This window comes from Parasteatoda tepidariorum, chromosome 1, assembly GCF_043381705.1.
Source record: "Parasteatoda tepidariorum isolate YZ-2023 chromosome 1, CAS_Ptep_4.0, whole genome shotgun sequence".
In the NCBI taxonomy this organism is placed as follows: domain Eukaryota; kingdom Metazoa; phylum Arthropoda; class Arachnida; order Araneae; family Theridiidae; genus Parasteatoda; species Parasteatoda tepidariorum.
In genome coordinates this window covers 86,041,239-86,064,004 of record NC_092204.1, presented here as the reverse complement: position 1 = coordinate 86,064,004, position 22,766 = coordinate 86,041,239, and the positions used below count along the sequence as shown (strand labels likewise).

General features: G+C 28.1%; 1 protein-coding gene across 4 annotated transcripts in view; it reads right to left on the bottom strand.

The window, feature by feature from the left end:
* The window catches only part of LOC107437075 (cyclin dependent kinase Eip63E), a 108,153-nt gene that overhangs the window by 66,015 nt on the left and 19,372 nt on the right, over window positions 1-22,766 (bottom strand). For 2 of the 4 annotated variants that reach the window (XM_043047147.2, XM_071183273.1), the window contains exons 1-2: window positions 16,578-16,735; window positions 15,107-15,184 (exon numbers count right to left, since the gene is read on the bottom strand). In XM_043047147.2, the coding sequence (XP_042903081.1) occupies window positions 15,107-15,184; window positions 16,578-16,599 (100 nt within the window). In that variant the 5' untranslated portion in view covers window positions 16,600-16,735. Of the gene's footprint in view, window positions 1-15,106; window positions 15,185-16,577; window positions 16,736-22,766 lie in introns of those variants that run through there. The other 2 variants (XM_043047146.2, XM_016048957.3) reach the window with 1 other exon arrangement.

Sequence of the window (22,766 nt, the reverse complement as noted above, 5' to 3'; positions counted from 1 at the left end):
AATCCAAAACTTGCGTATACCTATCCAAATACCTATCTAGAAATTCTCAGTTTTAAAAGGCGTGCTCTTATAGTTTTCTGGCATTGTTCCATTACGTCATCACGAAACTACCATTATGGTATACGTTATTTTTGCTACATACTTTCTTGAAGGAATACCAAAAGAATGTTCTCGAACATTATCATATTATGTTTTTCGTTTTACTTAATGCCATCTTTCACTAGATTGCTTTTCAGTTCTTGATGCAATTCATGTTACTTAGTGAAACATGAGTTGTATATTTGAAATAACCATGCATGTAAAAAACGATTGATGTTCTAAAAGCCATCGTTTTTAGAAAAAATGAGGATCTTTATAGCAATTGAAATTTCCAAATATTATTAATTTGACAAATAATTCATTCAACGTTTTAAAATATTTAATTTAGCAAACTGTTTAAGCTATCTTAATGATATGCATAATGGCCAGTATTTTCTCTTCATGATGCATTCTTTTAGTAAAGAATAGACTACTTTTATAGTTTTTTTCCTTCCTACTGTTAAGTTTATTTGCAATTTTATTGCTGTTATTAAAACTTTTGAAAATTTAGCATAAAGTTTCAATAACTAAAAAAAATATGACAGTGTTATGTTCTGAGTATTTAATATACAATTTAGTAAGGAATGTAGATTTTAGTTACTTTAAAATCTTTTTAGTAAATAACATTTAAATTTGCATGGTAATTGCCAAATTTAGAAAATAAATGTGAAATGATTAAAATAAAATTTCCCTAAAATCTGGATGGACGCTTTACAGTACCTAGTTTCCTAGTTCGTCTTTTTCTGGGATCAAATAACATGTATCACAAAATATTAATAAAGGTTTGTGCTTACGAATCAAAATGTACTTTGAAATATTTAAAGTGTTAATTATATAAATTCGTTGACAACAACCAGTGTTTAATCAAATGAAATTAAAATAACCCGATAGCGATTTAGAGAATCAGATAAAATGTTTTTTAGTACCAATGCTTCATTTATAAAATTTAATAAAATTTCAGTAACAATTTGTGCTTACAATGCAACATGTAAGTTAAAATATTGAAATTATCATTTGAATAGTTTTGTAAAGTAGATAACAACCAGCATTAGAGGAATCACATTCAAATTTATTGATAACCATAAGTATTCAATGCAGTTTAATGCATCATAAAACACGATATTTAACAAAAATTTTAATTATAAATTTTAATAAAATTGTAATAATCTGTGTTTACAATTTTATTAATAATATAGGCTCGTAGCTATCTACCAGTATTAAGCCATAAGCGTGCAATTTACATAATTTAACATTGAAAACACATAATCTAATTTTGAATGAAAACTGGTATGTAAATGAATGTATTTGCTCATATTTAGCTGCATTATAAATTATTGTAACGATTAATTAGTGGATTTAGTCGAATTTCTTATGGCTAATAAACAATAGAATTTTAATGTTGTAGAAAAACGTGTTTTTAGTAACAATGCTTCATTTATAAAATTTAATAAAATTTCAGTAACAATGTTGTATTTACAATGCAACCTGTAACTTAAAATATTAAAGTTCTTAATTGAATAAGCTAATAGATAACAGCCAGTGTTTAAGCAAAAGCATTCAAATTCATTAATAAGCATGCGTATTTAATGCAACTTAATGTATCATAAGAAACGATTTTTAACAAGAATTTCATTTATAAATTTTAACAAAAATTTTTGTTTACACTGAAACATATTACATATTTAATGCAGTTTTATGTAATCTAATTTTAAAATTAAAAAAATTTGAAATCTAATTGTAAAATTTAATAAAATTTTAATTGTAATTTGCGTTCAAAATCTGATTTGTAGCTTAAATTAAATTATCATTAATATAGATTCGTAGCTAATAACCGGCATTAAGTGAAGAGAAATCCAAATTTCCTGAGAGCCAAAAATATTCAATTCATATCACATAACGCTGACAATAAGTAATCTAATTTCGAATGTAAACTAGTATATAAATGAATGTATTTACTCATATTTAGCTGCATTATAAATTATTCTAACGCTTAATTAGAGGATTTTCTCTCATTCCATCAGCAATTAGGTTCAACTTCGTGTCCTGAAGCTATGACTAACGTGCAAATTTACTCGGAAAGGTATTAAGGTGGTATATCCGAAACTGGACAAATCTAATAACTGAGAGAATTTATTGATTGGAATATATTCCACTAGAATTATTGTGCAGCAAAAGCCTTAATATATTAATTTAGAGTTTGGTTATTATGGGTATATATAATTTCATTAGTTACATTGAAACAGTTCGAGGCATTTTAAACAATAAATTTAAACTAACTTTAAATACTAAATCATGCTTATAAACTTTTAACAAGAAATCATTAACAAAGAAATTATGACTTTAAATAAGAAATTAAGAACTACACATAATTTTAAATAATAAATGAAAAATTAAGAGATTACAACTTTATATACGAATTTAAGAATTAAGAAAGTATAACTTATAAGAATGTTGACTTATTCATAAGTTAAATATCAATTTTTATAATGTGATTTGCAATTCAGTAATAATAGAATTACTTGTTTGATTTCCCTTATTGGATATTTCAATATTGATTAGCATAAAATTTTATTTAAAATCTGTTAAAATACAACGGTAAAGTAAATCCACGGCTTATGTTTTCGTTAGCTAAAGTGTAACAACTTGTAAAAATAACTATTAACTATCTTTAACAATAACTAAGTGCGTTGATAAAATGCATCAAGCCTTACTATTTGGTTGTTTTTATTGAGTAAAAAGTAAAGTAGCAAAAAGAAGATTAGATTTTATCCCATTTTCAACTGTCAAACAATATTTTGTAACAAATCATTGTAAATTATATGTTGGAAGCAACATTATTCTTTAAAAGACTCAAAACATCTGTTACCTAAAACGTTATCTATTTCCATTTCCCCTATATATTAAGAGACGTCATGATGTCAATTTTCATTTATTTATGTTTGTATCCCTTTGAGCATTTCATGCTTTGAACCATGACATTTCAAAATTTATGTTAGAAGTAAAAAAAAAAAAGAATAATTTTACACTCATATTCTATTTAGTTTGAATTCTTTAGAATGAGTTTACTATAGAGGAATGGAATCGAATTAACTACAAACGGAGCTCTTTCAACCTCTTCACGTGAATATCGATTATTACGAGGCGTTGAAGCTTTTGAAATGAATGCATTTGATAAGTCAAGTGGCAGTAAAAGGAATTAGTCTGCAACTTCTGTCATCAAAATTGGATTAGAAAACAAATATTTTGCTGTAGTAGGCTGACGGGTAGAATTTTATTTAAAGCAAATGTGCAAAATATTAGAATTCAGTAAATTTTGTAAGGAATACAATATGTTATATGTGAAAAAATTTGCTCATGCATTTTATATTTTCTTTTTTTACCAACTAAGAAAAATTAGACTAAATTACAGCATGGTTTTGTAACTTCGACCACCATTTGTTGTATCTCGGACCATGTTACTACTCGGATAAGTACTTTTTTGTACTCCTCATTTCAAGTACTTTACTTCTGAACTTGCTAGTTGGCTGAATTTAAATTTATTATAGAATTGAAATTAGTTTTTAAGTAGCCTGCATAAGTTGAAATCTAATTGATGATCATCTCATGGAATAATAATTCTTTTGGAATGTTACAAAGATTTATAGATCAGCTATGAACATCGTGAGTGGTAAATTAAACGGGGAATTATATTCATGCTAAATGAATTCGTCGCATATACCTTGGACTGGTTCAAGGTACAATAATGAGACTTCCGAAAAGTACAACATTCATTGCCTTTTTTGATTCTGTTAAACTTACCAAGAATAGAATAGTTTTTTTTAAACATTAGGAATTAAAATTGAATGACAGTTTGGTATTTATCTACCTTAGATCTCTTATCAAATGTACCTTAATTTTAACGTGTTTAATTGTTAAATAAAACTGTACTGAAAAAAATTATCAACAACTGGAAAATTAAAAGGAATTCTGTAGCAAATGCTTGGAAAACTTGAAATGAACACCAACGCAGTAGATTGTGTTGTTGTAGGTATCAAATATACTAAATGCAGAGATTCCCCACTAGGGGGCGCAAATATTTATAATAGTTCCAGACATTTATGGTCCAAGCTACAACACTCTCCTCTGATAAATGAGTTGCATAAAATGTCTGAATTTGCATTAAAAAGTTTTTTTTCCCTTTTTTTGAATTGAAAAACATTTAATCTAAGAATGGGTCTTTTGAGAATTGGGTGCTTTTGGAATGTATTCAGATTTATGATTATCTCAAGAAAACTCCCGTCATCAAAAATTTTTAATTTTGATAAAAATTAAACAAAGCATTTTTTGGCAATCTTGTCTTTTTAAAGAGAAAAGGATTTATATTAATTTCAGTACAAAATTTTTTTTTCTCCGTAATTGAGCTGTAATGTTTCAAGAAAAAAATTTATGTTATGTTAATAAAAATTTCATTCCGGGAAGGAACTCTTTTAATAATATTAGCACTCCCTAAACATGTTACCGAAATAATTTTTTTGCAAATTTGATCAGTTGTTATGTTAAACCATATGACTTTCAGACTTATTAAGCCTTACAGACTTACAGCCTTTCAGACTTATTAAGCCCTTAAAGAAAACCTTATTAAGTTTACATTGATTCATATTCTAGTTAATATATTCAGGTGAAATAAGTTATCAAAAATAATTTATTTTTATGTAATTTAACCGACGGGACTTTATATAGCTTTAAAATGGAGCAAAATATTTCAGCGGGTTTTGTTTGTCCCTGAAGTTCGAGATCGTCACTTTGTGATTTTTGAATTCCATTCCTCACTTCTCAGCTATCTCGATCAATTTCGCCAGTAAGTTTTTTCATTTTTTTTATAGATTCGTTATTATTTTCAACCATTTATAAAACGAAGCATTGCATTTTTAAGTTTATTTAAAATTTTATAATGTGGTGCAAATCCCAAATTAAAAATTTTATGAAAAATTAGAAAATAATATTGAATATTGTCGAATTGTCAAATATTGTCGAATAAAAAAAAATTGTCGAAATGTAAAATTGACATTACTTAATAGGGCAAAAAAATGTCGCACATTTTGATGATTTTTTAATAATTTAGCGAATAAAAGGTTGAAGAGAGAGACAGTTTTGGTAAAACAGTTTTTTATATTAACTAAATAGTTTAATAGTATAATTTAAAAATTTAATAGTATAATTATTTATCTACAGAAAATAAAGTAAAACGATAATTTTATTACGGAAAATAAAATTATCGCAACTGATATTTAAGTAATTGAGCTGTAATTCATTAAGAAATTTTTTTCTTAATGTTAATGAGTAATAGGAATCTTGGATCTTTTTTTTTGAAATATAAATCATTATGTTGTCAAAAATATCCGTGTACATCGAACCATAATATAGTGCAAATTTCCTAAGTTAAACACTATAACATAGCCATTTAATATTTTTATACTTGATTACGGTTAAATAAACTAAAGATTCTGGTTAAGCTTGGATGAGAATAAAGGGTCTTCAGAGGGTCGGTCAGAGGTCTGGAAACGTAATGGATTTCGTAAAATGTGTTTTAGATCAACCAAAACAGTCAAATAACCGTAAAAAAGATGATATTAAGTGTGAGAAAAGACGTTTATTAATTGTTTTTACCTAATACGATTCAACAACCAGAATTCTAACAGTGCCAACTAGGCCAAACTTTATGAAGCCATTTTGTTCCTGCAGCTGCGTACACACTGTAAGTGATGGGGCTAATCGCTCAATCTCATGACCGGCTGAACAGGGATTCAGATCTCAGGGTTGATACCACAATATTTCTTCCATTCTTGTAATATATGAAAAGTTTCTAGCCTTTTGCACTCTTCAATCGGTGAACCTAGACCTATTATAATACGAAATTATAATTTGCGCATAAGTGGTGCTGCACCCTCAGGACACCAATGTCCGCTTATATTTATGGTTTAGAAACTATATTAGTTGTAAATGGTTACAAAACCGCATAGTTTTGCATTCACAGTTTTTAAACTGTACCAGTTGTAAACGGTTACAAAACCGTAAAGGCAAAGAAATGTTCCTAACCGTAAACTTTATTGCTAATCGGATAGACAGACTGCTGCAGGTTATTTTACCGTAATTTCAGAATAAAAATTCTAACGGTGTATATTTTCAAAAACTTGTTCAATATTTTTCAAAAGCAACATAATGATATTAACATTAATTATCTATCCCTAATAGAAACATAAAATCACCATACTACTTATATGTTCGAAGTATTTATGAAACACTGTGATATCGAAGGAAAGGTCATTCTACTCAAATAATGGAGAGAGAGGGTGAAAGTCCGTTTGCTTGCGTGATCTAGATTACATTTTCTTCTAACTGATGAATGAGATTATACTATACATCCACAGAAACAGATGGGGCTTCTCTTGCTAAACAAGCACGCGATTCTCTTCTTATTTTATGTGCTGCCTATTACAGATATATCAATGGTATGAATTCGGTGATAAATATTCATATCTAGATACTTGATATATGAATTGATCTTGGCTAAAAAGTCACCTCCTCAAGATTAAAGACTGTATTTTCTTAATACCGTTCGGCTTAATTTTAGTCTTGTTTTTTTTAAAAAAAAAATCTTTCTGAAAAAATTATTAATTACGGAAAATAAAATACGAGATAATGTAAGTATATATATATATCGGATGGACGCTTTANTATATATATATATATATTCGAATTTTCCAATACCAACCTGTGTTAACATTTTTCGTCAATTCAGGCATTTACAGGGCAGATATTTTGGCCTCTCTTTCAGAGGCACCATGTTAGGTGTGGCCAACGTTGCTCCCACAGTAAGGACAGATAGTACAGAGAAGGAAGGAACATCTATGCCTTGCCCGGGATTCGAACCGAGAAGCTTTCTAATGCAAGGGCAGTTCCCTAACCCCTACACAGGCCGGTCGGTTCGATAATTCGATAAAAGCGCAAATAGAATTTTCTTTTTTAAACTATACCACACTGTAAAACAATCTGTTAAATATGCGGAAAAAACTGTTAACTGGTGTGCCAGTGCAAAACCGTTTATTTCACTGAAAAATATGTTTATTAAAAAAAGACGCATTTTTTTAAGCAGATAAGTACTGTTATTTTAACAAATTGCCTTCGCTATTTTAGTAAACTAACTCTGTTATGTTAAAAACATTCTATAAAATAACTATGCCAGCATTGTGGTCGATGCGAGCTGAGAGTAGCATTCATACGATCTGTCGTCGCTGGGATTCAAACCTACGTCACCTCATTGCGAGGCGAGTGTTCCCTCCTCTGGGTTACCGCAACTCTAGTTTCTGGGTATGAAGAAAAATCCTAAACAGTTTTTATCTTAAAATTCTTACTTATTGAAATAATATTTATGTGTGAAAGAGTATAGTGGTCCATCTGTATAAAAATGTCTGGCAACTTAACTGATTCAAAAATTATATCTAAAGAAATGTAATAATCAGGTAGAGTATAAATTTGACATTGAAATAGAAACTCAGTTTTATTCAAACGTTGTTCAAAATTATAAAATAATTGTGGAAAAATAAGAGCTAGTATAGAAAGTATAATTGTAAAATGATTTGAACGAAGTTAGAATTATCGTACAGTAAGTTAAACTTCGTGATAAAAACTATAGTTTGCAGTGGCGGTTTTAATCCGTTTATGATTAGGATAGAAAAAAAAATTGTCGAAACCAATTTGTTTTATTAGTTTTATATATTTGGTGCAATACGCAAAAAGTGGGCCTTCGGTGGGCTTCCTGTCAAAAGTATTCAGATCATATTTTCCAGATAGCTGCTACCCACCATATTTTGAGATTTAAGAATTGAAATTAAACGAAAAAAATGCATGTTTATTCAGAGAAAATGCGTTTTTGTTTCTGATTTATTCAGAGAAAATGCGTTTTTGTTTCTGATTTATTCAGAGAAAATGCTTTTTTGTTTCTGATTTATTCAGAGAAAATGCGTTTTTGTTTCTGATTGCTTGATTTAAAATTTCGTTTTCTCTAATTAATTACAGTATTTAAGATTAGGCCCAAGCACTAACTATTAATATTAAGTCTTAATACTTGAAAATTTGATTATTACATCAAAAGTTATTCTGGGTGTCCATTTTTTATTTTGCGCACTGTACATTAGCTATTCTGATTCGTTCATTATAGCTCAGTGGTGCTTTTTAGAGGAAATATACAACACGTTTTAAGCCAAAAATGTATTTTTCAAATATTTTCTTAAAGCATTTACACTAAATTTGTTTGCAAAATTGTGTACTAATTTTTAACTATCCACTGAAAATTATTTATATATACTGACACAAAGAAATTAGAACTCTACGGCATTATCAAAAAATGCATTTTTGATAATGCCGTATTATGGTTAAAAAATAGCTTCAACTATTTAAAAAAAATTCGTTCTCTTTCTTTGAAATAATACTGAAACGAGGAATAGAAATAGTTGATGGTGATTTTTGTAAGAAAATAATATTTAAAATTGATCACAAAGAAACAATTTTCTTTTATGTATGTGAAAAGTACTAAATTTATGGCATCAGAATAAGTGAAGATATTTCTTTTTAACGCAATAAATTACAATAAATAATGAATTACAGCCGCTATGAAAATATTCGAATAATATTCAGATATCTATATCAAGTAATATAGTTATTATTTGCTACTATTTTAACCTTAGCTCATTCTCATCTTGTTATTTTGCTAATAAATCATCCTTCATTGTAAGAAGTTCCTGATCAAATTACGGCAAAAAGTACTGGAACTTTGAGTGCATCATCTGTAAAATTCATTTTTACCGTAAAATATTATACCGTTATTTTTACAGTATTATTTATTTAATTAGAGTGATTTAATGATTATTATTGTGAAAATTACGGTATATCAGATTTTTCGTTCTGTAATATGGCTCGATCAAAATGAATTTTACAGCAATAAGTGCCGGTAATGCGAGCAAGAGGTGATCGAGAAATGTATCCAATGGCACCCCATACCATTACTCTAGGTGATGGGCAGGCATGACGATGTCGAATGCAAGCTTCCAATGGGCGTTCTCCACGATGTCGTCAAACACGAATGCGGCCATCATGATGCTGTATACAAAACCTGGATTCGTCTGAAAAGACGACGTCATGCCATTCTTGCGTCCAGGTTCGTCGTTGATCACACCATTGGAGGAGCTCCTGCCTGTGATGCAGCGTCAAGGGAAGCCGAAGCCATGGTCGCCGTGCTGACAGTCCATGCTGCTGCAAACGTCGTCCGACTGTTCGTGCAGACACTTATTGCCTTGCAAATGACTTTGTTGACTCAGATTTCGTGACGCAGCTGCACGATCTCTCAAGCCCGTGTGGATAACTTGTCTGTCTTCTCGGCTGTTAATGATGGGGGGCCGCTGAAATCCTGCACGGCCTTCCATATGATCGTCATATGAACCCATCGATTCCATATTCTGATAACAGTCATGGAATCTCAACCAACGCCAGCATACGTCGCAGCATACGCAGTTTATCATACGTTGGTATGATAAACCGCAATCCCGGTAGGCCACAATTCGACCTCGATCAAACTCAGACACGTGCTGGTAGGCATTTCTCTTTCGTACACGATGCATAACAAAAACTTTTCTACCCAAGAACAACGCTCAAATTCAATTTATGTAAGAGAAACTTACTGTGAAATCTCTTCTTTTATACGCATTGTAGGTGTCGCTTCCGCCGTCTGCTTTGCATGAATGCGCTGATAAGCTAATCATTTGCATACCGCAACATGCTTTATCCGTCCTGCAAATTTCGCGTTCGTGGTGCGTCGCCTTTCTGGTGAGGCAATTTTAATGGCCAATAGTGTAGTATTCATCATAATTTTTTTTAAAATTTATAAAATCAAATATTGATAAATGTTTGAATGTTTGATGAATGTTTGAATGCTAATGAAAAAGTTTATTAAATTTTCAAACTACTTTTTCTGGATTTTATATTTCAGTACAAATATAATTCCGATAATCTAACAGATTCTGTTTCGTAATTATTAGATCGTTTTTTATGAATATCAAAATATATTTTTACTTGTAATTAGAGCGCCTAAAAAAATACACAAAAGGGACACCGATGTCCCATCTGAGGGATAAAAAGGGAATTTTCGAATTTAAGCTAAATATTTGTACAAGAAATATTGCGTGTTTATGTATATATATAGAATTTAAATTGAAGAATTTATTATTTATATATATTTTTAATTAGTATGCAGCAAATATAGTGAGTGGATTATTGTAAAATTTTAATTAATAAGCGTTGGCCAATGCTTGCAACTAATGAGTTTTCAATAAAAATTTCTACTCAAATAGCTTTTAATATCAATTTAGGGTAAAGTAATTGCTTTTAAATTCTTTCAGGTTAATTAACGAAGCTTTATTATGTTTCTAGGAAGATAACTATTGTCTTTTGTTTCATGCATAACTCCTCTTCCTTAGCCTTTTGTATTATTATCGCCGTCATTAAAATTTTTCCGGTCAATTCTTTTCAAAAACCTACTTAGTTTAAAAATCACATTTTTAAATAAGGAAAAATAATATTTAATAAATTATATAATTTAATACAACTTGTTCTGATCTCAAATAAAATATGATTTTCTTTTAATAACTAAAACTTTTTTTGAAAATTGTCGCAAGATGCGGATATATTTATGTTCATTGCAAAAAATAACTTGTTTATAGATTATAAATATGAATTGTTTGGCCTGTGCGTTATGTCATAGAATTGTGAAGTGAAAAATAATACTAAAACTGCATTTTTAAGGCAATTTTTTTTTGTAATATTTGAAAAATAATGCACATAATCAATAATAATTAAAATTTTAATTGATAATTCTTCGAGAAAATTGATCTTCAAATCCATTTGGATTACAATGTACAGTCAAAAAAGTAAAAATACCGAGCAGTTCCAAAAAGAGAGATGATTTAATAAATAAATTTTTATAAAAATGGGAAATGTAAATGCTCGGGTCTGCTTGGGAAATGAATTGCTCTTCCTCACCAATTTTTTAAATTAGTTATAAAGTTTGACAACAGATGACTCTACTTGACTTGTAAAACTTTGAAAAAAGATGTTTGTCACGGGATGTGAGATAATTCCCTCTGAAATATTTGCGAGAACGTCTGTTAATTTTCTTCTCAACTGTTTTTAACTGCTTAAAAATAGTGATTATTTTAAAAATATTGTTTTATTGTTTTTATCTGTTAGCAACGCTATTTGCTGAAGAGTTTTGTAGCATATTTCAAAAAATTATAAGAAAATGATATTTTTTCCAAGAAATATCATTTAAAAATTCTAACAATTTTATATCGTTCCTTTTTTTTTAAGTTGATTTTTTAAAATATCTGTCATTTTTTAAAAGGAGAGCAGTAATGAAAATGCAATTCAAACTTTTAACACCGTTTATGTGAAATAAACTCTAATTGAAAAATGAAATTCATTTTTAGGAAGCTGCATGAACCACATTGATGAATGTGAAATGTACAAGGAAATACGAATAATACTACGAAGTTTACAATATACAGCGTGTTTCAATACTTATGCCAGTTATGGATGTTTTTCTTTTTAATATTTGAGAAAATTAAGTCATAAATGCGTAAATATCAAGGCTCATAAATTAATAATTAAGAGAAAAAATTGTTAAAAAATTTTGTCTTTAGGTAGAGGAAAAGCTTAATAATTGAAAACCGGTTTATTAGATGTATAGAACTGAAAGACGTTTGCGATTCGTTAGGAATCGCTTTACTCTGGCCAAAAACTATAAGGTACATTTACATTATCGTTTCAATGTTTAAGTCATACTAAACTTATTTTACGTCATTAATGTTTTAACCCTTTGTAACTCAACAACTCTGATTTAAGAAATATTTACGCGGATGTTAGAATACATCATATTAAGCGTGTAAGAAATAATGAAAAAATTAAGACCTTAAAATTAAAAATATATTGATAAAAAGCATTTGTTGAACATCTCCAATATCGTGAAAAATAGCACAAAAATTCCAATATATTTAAAACTTCATGTGAAAAATTTTGAAATTGTTGTTTTTATGGTAACAAGGTCTCACACATCATTTTTCAATCCCTCCTTAGCCAAATATGCAATCAAGGGGATTGTTGTAAAAAAAATTGTATATCCTGCAATTATGTCGTGGAACAATTCTTGCTAAACGCATTATAATATTGGCAGCTGCACCAAGACTTGGTTTCCCCGAGTTTGCAATATTTTCTTTACCTGAATTTAGTTCGATTTTGTAGGTAAATCCACCTCATTATAGGATTGAATTTTCATGTATGTTGCAGATATGTAACGCGGAGATACAAAGGGTTAAAGAAAAAATATTTTTTGATATCTATTTTTCAATGCATACATAAAAAGTAAAGTGATTAAAAAAAGAAACTAAGCATTCTTTTTTTTTAATTTAAGCTGGTAACAAGTTTGCATTTTAAAAATTCTTCGATTCCAGGTAGCAATAATCTTTTGAAGTATTCCGGCAGTTTTAAATATAAAGTTTTCTAATTTGTTTTAAAACCAATATGAAATTCGTCTAGCATTGAGTTAAACATAGTGATTTTTCTAAGATATCCTCATGTAAAAATATTCGAAACGCGTGAGAATATTCAATCGGAAAAAAAAACTGCATTACTAAACATTTAATTTGGAAATTGATAACTGTGGCCGTTTCGAAACAAACAAAGCCATAACATTGATAATACAGTCTGTTAAATTAAACTCATTAGCTTAAATTATTTAATTTAGTTATTTGCTGCAGCACTAATAAAATGCTCTAATCAAATAATTGTAATATAATTGACAGTTACAATTTCGTTAATTAACTGCATTTGTTTCAGTAGTTAATTTGTATATATCTATTACGCTTTCCTATTAAAAGCAAGTCAATGACTAATTCAGATGATTAAATAGACGGATAATTACTCATAAACTATTTACTCCAATACACGTCCTTTAGCATGTGTCAACGAAGGGAACAAGCTCAGTCGAGAGACAAATTAGGAAAGGGGTATTGCGATTGATTAGAACTCTATTCGAATTTATCGCCCGTTCCTAATCTTCAGCATGGATTTTGACTCTGTACTCCCCAAAAGTCATCTCTTTTTTTTCTCTGAGGACCGATCTGTATTTCTTATCCCTAAGACTCACCCTTATACCAGTTCTTTTTCGTAGAAGTTTGGGGAGAAAAACGTTACATGGCGGAATTGGATCTGACATGAAATAGCTATATAAAAGAGAATTGGTATGGCATTAGATCGGATATTAAATTGTAATCGTAGCTTAGCTCAGTATATATTTGAAATGAAAGGAAACTATTGGGAAAACACATTTTTCTAAAATAAACCATTTGGTTTTAAGATTTTTAATATAGATTTACTGACAGAAAATAAGTTTTTCATTCTCCTCATGTCTTTATGTCTATTAATTATTATTTTAAAACAGCCCTTGCAAAGATTTGTTGTTGTTTTCAATTTTATGTGACTTTCATGTTTCAATATGTTCCAAATGTTAATGCAGATTTTTTTTAAAAGTAAGAGTAATGTTATTTAACAATTGACTTAAATATACTTCTATTAAATTTAAATCAGAACATAAAGTGAAAATTTTTAAATCATTGGAAGTTCTTTTTCATTATTTTCTTTTCAGTTCTTTATAAAATTATTTTCTCAGAAATTTATTGAAATATACTGCACTGATATTTTAAAACATTCTATAAGATCACAACCTCTTTAGTCTTTCATTGTATGTAAAAAGAACCCTATTATAGAAAATATGAGACTAAATACTTTGAAAAATGTATAGTGTGCAATTTAAGGTGTTCTGTAAGCAACGCTCTTGATGTATCTATTTTGAGAATCTTCATTGAATATGTAACCATTTTATTTAGGGTTACAAGACAATATTTGAGCTAGGGGAAATAATCAATATCGCAGTTTGACAAATTAAAATTGGGGAAAGAATGATAAAAACCTCTTTGAAGCTCATCAAAAACGAGAAGATTTGGTATGTGATTATTAAAAGCACCTTTAAGCTTTAATCGACAGTCAAAAAAATTTTGGTTTGGCAGACTTTGAAAGTGTTTTCCTTTTTTCCTCGCCTGAATATTGATTTGCAATTCCCAAGGTGTATACTTTTTTCATTTCACATTTTATAATGTATATAAAAATTTATGTTAAGGGTGAAAATTGCGAAGCTTCCTGTCTATACCAAATCGATAGAACTCCATCTTTTCACATCATAATTAAGAAATTTTTATAATAATAATATTTTTTTAACTCATAAGTTCTTTTAACTATAATATTTACAATTACACTTTAACAAACTACGTAAAATAGGGTATTAATTAAATTTTGTTATTTTAAATATTATTGATTTTTTAAACTTTATAAATTTGTCCTCAAATAAATGATCTCAATGGCGTAAGATTGTTAATTAAATTTTCTGAAATCGATAATATAAATACAAAACTTTAAAAACATTGTTATATGGAAATCTTTTTATCAATACAAAAGACTTCCGTCTGAATTAGAAAAAATATTATTTATTTTCGACAATAAGTATTCATCACTTTTTATTTTAATTGAATTTCCTCATAAGAAAAGAAATTGTTGTTGATTTTGAATTACTGTATTTTGTGTAGTGAATTCCACAGTAACTAATATTGATTAAAAATTGTAATGATTGAAGGAAGAAATTTATGAATCTCGTTTCAATATCTTATTTAAATTGCAGATGGAATGTATTGAATACTACTAGAAAAAGTGATACGAATGATATTGAAAAGTTATAATCTTTATGAAATGAGAAAGAATTATATAAATCTTACAAAATAATCAATTAATTTAAAAAAAATAATAGCAATGATTCTATCTTTCATACTTTATCATTATATAAGAAATAAAAAATTGATGCAACAGAAACAACAGAAACTAAAATTATACTTACAAAGACGACCAAAACCGCAACTGAGATGCTTCCTTAGTTTCTGTATGCGGGAGGACTTCTTCTCTTTTGTCGTCACCTCTAAATTAAAAAGTGAACTTCATTAATTTCTTGATAATTGCATTACCTAAGAAATTTATTGAGAGTTAAAAATGTAACTAATATAAATTCGTGTATCTATCGTTTTGTGAAACTTAAACACTCGTAACAACAATATATATGCATGCAAATTATAAATCTTAAAAATATGTAAACGAAAATTAATAATAATCAAAGTTCGTTCATCCCTTTTGAAACGAAACCATAGTTTTTAGAGTTTATATTTTGTCAAGATAATAGATTTAAACATAACAAACCCTTTTAAAATCTTATACAACGTTACATGTTTTACACATAATTATAATTCAGCAGCTTATTATCCAAATGTGAAACAATAGTAATTTAATATAATATTTTGCCATAAAATCTTAAAAATCTACCAAATAAAAAATATTAAAATAACTATATGTTTTTGAAAAAAACACTTTCCCAACAAATGATTTGAATATACAGAGTAAAAATAATGTATAATAGGCTCTTATTAATTTATAATTCGAGTTATTGATTTAACAACTTTAAAATGAATAGATTTCCATATCCCCATAAAGACATAATTACTTGATATATACAAGAAATATAATAAAGAAAACAGTGTCTTTAAATAAAATATAGAATGAGAACAATAAATTTATGGAACACACATTTTGTTTTAGATCGAATGTGACAATATGCGTACATAAAAACAAAACTGCAAGTACAACGTTGTCAGAGAATTAAGAATATTTGAATCTGATATAGAAATAAATAAATGAATAAGTAAAACGATTACAAAATAATAAATGGTTAATAAAAATGGTACAAAATAAAATTAACAATTTACGGAATTTATCTTTAACCTTGATAATATTTTAAACCTATCATAGTGATAAATAAAATCCTTAAGTACACCACTGAAAGGGTTTTAAAAGTGCCACTTCATAAAAATAATATATTATGAAACCAATCCTTTGTTTTAAAAGCTAACGTGACATCAGAAAAAGAGAAAAAAAAACTCTAATTAGAAGTCAATAAAAATTACACACATCAGTAATAATTAACGGAATTTATCTTTTAATCTTGGTATTTCTTTTAACCTAGAATAATAACTAATAAAAACCTTAAGTACACCCTTGTAAGTGTTTTAAAAATGGCGCTATATAAAATTAATATTTTATAAAACCCAACTTTTGTTTTAAAATCTAAAATGGCGTCAACTAAAACTCTTAATAAAATCCTATAAAAATTAAACAAAACAGAAATAACAATTTACAGAATTTATCTTTTACCTTGATATTATTTTAAACCTAGCATAGTAAGAAATAAAAACCTTAAGTGCATCATTGAAAGGGTTTTAAAACAGGCAAGTAATAATAAAAAAATATTTTATGAAACCTACCTTTAGTTTTAAAATCGAACATGACATCAAAGAAAACTCTAAACACAAAATTGCAAAGTACCCTAGTACAGCGTTGACGAAGTTAGAGTCATTGAGAAGGATGTCAAAAAAGATAGAATGACGAAACGCTCTTTACCGCAGTAGATGAAATGGTTGCACGAAAGCTATTTAAGTTTCTGAAAAGCGTAACATTTACATCAGCCAAAAACGTGTCTTTAGTTAAGCGAAAGTTGATAACATAACATTCAGAAGAGAAACACATTTAGTATTCAGCTGCGTTGATGTTTTTCGAAATTTGCTTTCTTTTTTCCTACTCCCCGCAGCTGAATAGACTTTTACTTCTGGTTGATGATATAGTTAGTTGAGAATCACGTGTACTTACTAGAAACAAAATGTGGACATCTTTTACTTTATCTTTTTTTTAAAAAAGATCTCATTAAAATGATAAATTAGATATTTTTAAAACTGTGTAGCAATATTTTGGCGGTTGTTATTTGACAGAAGAATAATTTGAGACGTCGATTCTTCGTTTTATTTAATCACAGAATGTTTTCGACGATTGTTTGATCGATAAATTTTTAAATGTATGATTTTTTTCAGAAACTCTTAATGTTAGTTGTTAGCATTGTTATCGGTTCCCTTTTTGAGTTTTTTTTCATCCCAAAGCTGTAAATTTTCAAAAGTTCTCTAAAATTAATTTTGAAAAAAAAATACATTCTGTATATTATTTAGCTTGGATCACTAAAAGCTTATGTTTAAAAATTTATTCAAAAATGTCTATAATTTTATGATAGTGATGATTTAATGTGTATTCATAAAATTTTTGTAGTTGTACTTCTTACAAATAGCTAAATAGAGCAATTAAAACACTTATCTAATAACATGTAGTTTTTTAACATGTTTTCTATTATATTATATTATATTATATTATATTATATTATATTATATTATGTTGTATTATTAATAATGCAATACAAACAATTGAGAGAAAGAGGTGTTAACTCTAGTCAGTTATCTGCTTGGAAAATCAACCATGTCATTCTTTCCAGATATATCAAACACGCAGACTAAATTAAACTCTCCCTAATCAATTGTAGTTTGTAAATACTCTGATAAGAATAATTTAAAAAAAATTCACATGATTTATTTATCTTAATGAAATGTTTAATTTTTATTAAAAATATGACGTTTTGAAAGTTCTATTTTTTATAGTAAATAATAAAGTTAAGAATATCTAACAAATTAGGGAAAATATTTTTAGTATTTATAATCAAAACTCAAAAAATTACTTATAGTTAGAGTTTGTACGGCTTTAAGAAACAAAATCTTTCTAATGGAAAAAAACAACAATCAAAGAAAATTACATATTTTTTTTATTAAAATTTTAATTTTTCTGAATTAAATGCTTTATTTTTTGATAAATTAAATTGCTTTTGATAGGTAATTTCTGTTGAAAAAGAAAGTTTTTATTATTAATATTTAAGAATTGAAAAATTGCTTATAGGCATGACTTGCATGGGTTTAGGAATATTCCGGAAAATTACCTCACTATATGGCAATGACATTTCTGGCAAAAGGAAACCATAATTCTGGTAATAAAAACCAAAATATTCGGTATTTAAAATTTTAATTTGGTAATTTTTCTATCCGTATGGTAATTAGCGGAAATTTTGGTTTTCAAAATTATAGTTCTTATTACCACAAATTTATTAAGAAATACAAAAATAAAATAATTTGACCGAATAAGTTGATTTTATACCATGCTCAAAAAAACTATCATGATGAATTTATCAACATTTACCACATTTATCAAGTTTTACAGTAAATATCATGAAACCATTTTTCATTGTTAATTTTACGAAAACATTGGCTTGGGTTAAAAAAAGTACTTAGTTTTTCCTAACTACTGCACTGAGAAAAATACTAGAATATGAATAATCTATTAGAACACTAAAAAGTTCGGTAATTTTCAGCAAAGCGCTTTGGTAATGATTTTGGTAAAATTAACAATAAAATATAGTTTTATAATAAATGATAAAATGTATTATATATGGTAAAATTTGGTAATTTCATCCTAATATTTTAGAGCATGACATAAAAACCATTTATTTGGTAAAATTTACTTTTAAGTTTTGTATTTTTCCCTAAATGTGTGGCAATAAGAACTATAATTTTAAGAACCAGAATTTCAGGAAAACCGTTACTATATGAATAGAAAAATTACTAAATGACTGGTTTAAATATCGTATATTTTGGTTATTATTAACGGAATTAAGTATATATAATTTTTTTTAACCAGAAATTGTCCCTACCATTCAGGACAATTATTTAACGGAATTTTTTTTTCCGTGTGTTAATAGATGATTACTCTCAAAATTTCCATTCTAGATTTTTTTACGATGAAATAAAGTATTATTTTTATTTCAATAGAAATGCTTTTTTTAATTTTATTTTTCACAAATTGAAATACGGTGTGATCAACAGAACTGAATAATGTCTTTGATTGAACAGCCGACTCAATTTTTTGGGTTTACGACTACTAATGTTCAACTCAGTAGCCTTGTAATTTTGAACCCAATCCAGAAGATAAGGGAACTCCTGGATCAAGTATTGGGAGAAATTTGCCTTCGTGGAGGACTTTCTGTTGGAACTAACCCGCACTTGCATTACACGGAGAGGAAGACCGCGAGAACCTCCCACGGTTAGCCTGACAGCACGGGGACTCTAACATATGATCCGTTTACCACTGAGGATATTTCATGTAAGCACTGTGGTCGGTGCAAACTGGATGCGGAATTCGTATCGACCAGCCATCACTGGGATTCGAACCCGGTTCACCTCATTAGAAGGCGAACGTTCTATCCCCTGAGCCATCGCGGCTCTGAATAATATCTTTGTAAAAAATTTAATTCTGGCATATCTTATATGTATATTTAAAAGTTAGCTGTTTAAAAAAATGTTAATTATGCTTCCCTGATAACGTGTATTTTGTTTGATAACACCAATTAATAATATGAAACTTCCGATCCTACGCATTTTTTATTAAAGAGATCTCTTTAACTGTCTAGACATTAGCCTATCATATTTCTATAACGAAATTTGAAAAGAAATAAAATTACAGTTAATGATAATTTGCAGAAAAAGTTTTTGAGTATTATCTTAACGAAACAGCTTCCAACCATTGACCTTTTTCTGTTCGACGAATGCCTTACTAGGAAAATAAAAAAAGAAAATAGATATTGGGTAACAAAACATTTCTTTGTATCACTTTTTCTAACCAGTCTCCAAAATTTCATTCCCGATGTCTCTCCAGTTGTCATCTTACCGTAGGCGAAAGAAAAAAAAAAAGCTGAAGGAAAATAAGTTCATTCATTCAAAAGGGTTGCCGGATTGATAGTGAAAAGTTTCCGGATAACGATTTCCGATGGCGTTGACCTCATTTCGGGAGTGAATGGCGGGAATGGATTCCCGTTCTATTTAATCTTCTCCGTTAGGGGGGTTTTTCCGGAGACTTATTGATGCTTCGACATAGACAGGCGATAAGAAAAGCTATGGAATGGGATCTGTATGTCGGGGGTGATAAAGTTTGGGCAATTGACCATCAGAGGAGTTTTCATCAACCATGGCGCTTATGTTATGCAAAATAAATGCTCTTTTTGGGAGAAATGTCAATAAAGAAGTGAAATGTTTTAAAGCCCATTTTATATTATTTCTATAGAAAAAAAAAACAGTTTTGAATTGTATTTCTTAAATTAATGACGTTATTTTAAACATTATAGTAAACCAATTTGGATAGAAATTTGCTTTACTAGAAAAAAACGTTTTTAAAAGAAATACCAATTGTAAATTACGAAAACAATATTAAATATATTGTTTTTAAATATAGTTGAATTGTAATAAAATTATTTTATTTAATAAAAATTAAAAATTCATTAAGAAGACGCTTACCACCATAGACTTTTACCAAAAGAACATCGTGTATTGAACAATTAACAATTTGTACAATTAACAATTGAATATTAACAATTTGTATTGAATTGTAGAGCTCAGATTTTATCTATTGATTAAGACAATTTTTGAATACTGATTTAATTTATGACTTTAGAATGGTTTGTATCGTAAAATTATTTATGATGCTGGGTCACGTGTGAGACAGTGTGGTAAAGTAAGGATTCATCAAAAAACATCTAGTGTTTTCTCTTTAAATTAAGGTAATTATAAAATTTTTTTTTCAGAAGCATATACTGTGGTAGGCATTTTTTTAAACTTCTAGTTATGAGAAACTCTGAAAATGTTTAACTATCATTTACATATGTTTAACGTTACTAATGCTAACTTACCAGTAACTAATGTTTAACTATCTGTTTATGATAAAATTATACGGTATGTTAGCTAAAGTTGCTGATGAATTTTCCTCTAATGTCATTATGAACTGGCAAATACTATTAATTTTATTTCAGTATATTTAGTATACTGCACTTTAATACTAAAAAGTACAATTCTAAAGCAATTTCAGAAAAAAAATAGTTAAAATGTTATAATTTAATGTGTAGAAATGCTGGTCGAAAGCGAAATTGAGTTTATAGTTTACTTTCTTCTTCAGTTGTAATTTTTAAGAAAATATTTGATCATCGTTGTTAAATTCCTTACAATTATTTTTCTTGAAATGACAAATTTTTGCTAGGGTTTAATTAATGTCATAGAATTTATTGAGTACAGTTTAATGTGTCTAAATATAACGTAAGATAAGATTATAATTTATCTCAGTAAAAATAATCAATTAAATTTAGTTCATTGCTTAATTAATTTTCCTACACTCATTCAAACAGTATAAGTACATACATGATGTAACAAAACAATAAATATGGTTTTGTAATTTGTACTTTTATAAATTTTCTTGCACGTAACAAAATTTAGTAACTTTATCATTACATCTTAGACCAGGGTATGAAAACCATTCATACGGTTAAATTTACTTTTTAGTTCTGCATTTTTCACTAAATGGGTGGAAATAGGAACTATAGTTTTGAAAACCAGATTTTCAAAAAATAGGTTATCATGTGAGTGGAAAAATTACCAAATGAATGGTTCGAATACTGTTTATTTTGTTTTTATTAACCAGAGTTAGAGTTTTTTTTAAATTAGAAATGTCATAGCCATATACAGTATCATTATTTCACCAGATTTCTTTTCTCCGTGAAGACTTTGCCCTGAATCTTTCTCCTAGATAAATTGATAAATTTTACTAATATTTTCAGATTCTGCTCTTGAATTCATATCATTTCACCCTAATCTACATTTTACTGTACAACTTTCGCTTTTTATGGTTAATCATACTGAGTGTTCCTTTTTTGTAGTTTAGCAAAAATTTGTCACAAAATATATGAACCAGCAAAAGTTTTATCATGTCCGTTAGATTTTTTTTAAATGATCCAAATTATATTTTTAAGTCTAAATCTTAAGTGTAAATCCTTAATATAAAACAGAATTCATTGAGTTTTTTTCAGGTTTTCCTCACTTTATCAATTATTTTTCACGTTAAAAGAATTATAACAAAATGTTTTAAATGACAACCGTTTCATTAAGCCGGTATTATTCTTTTTTTAAAAGAAAAACTCATAAACATATCTTATAAGTGTAAATCGCTTGCTCAGTTGAAAACAGATTTTTTTGAGTTTCCATGCTAAAAGAAATTGCAATAAAACATTTATCCCCATAAGTATTTTATTACCTTTGTTACATACTTTTCTTAAATGTTCCCCTACACAGCTTAAAATAGACCGTATTGAGTTTTTTTCTTATATGTTTAAAGAACTTTCTTAAAGGAAAAACAAGTTAAGGGGGAAAACTGAGATTCCCAAATTACTTTTTAAATACTGAAATTCTGTATACTAAGTAGAAATAGATGAATGAAATCTGTTCTGTAACATATGTTGCTTAATGGGCGAATAAAGTATTCTCCTCTTTAACGATCTGACCGACAACGACAAGGTAATGACTTTTCCTCTAAAGGTACTCAAAGGACAGGGATCAATTTGGAGTTGCTTTACGTACTTGGATATTTGTCGAGTAGACAGAACGCATAAATATTTAATCTGTTATCAGTTTTGCGTTCATAAAAGACGTTTAAAAATTTACGTAAGAATTAGTTTTGATGGAAAACTCACATTTTTAATACAAAATTGAGGC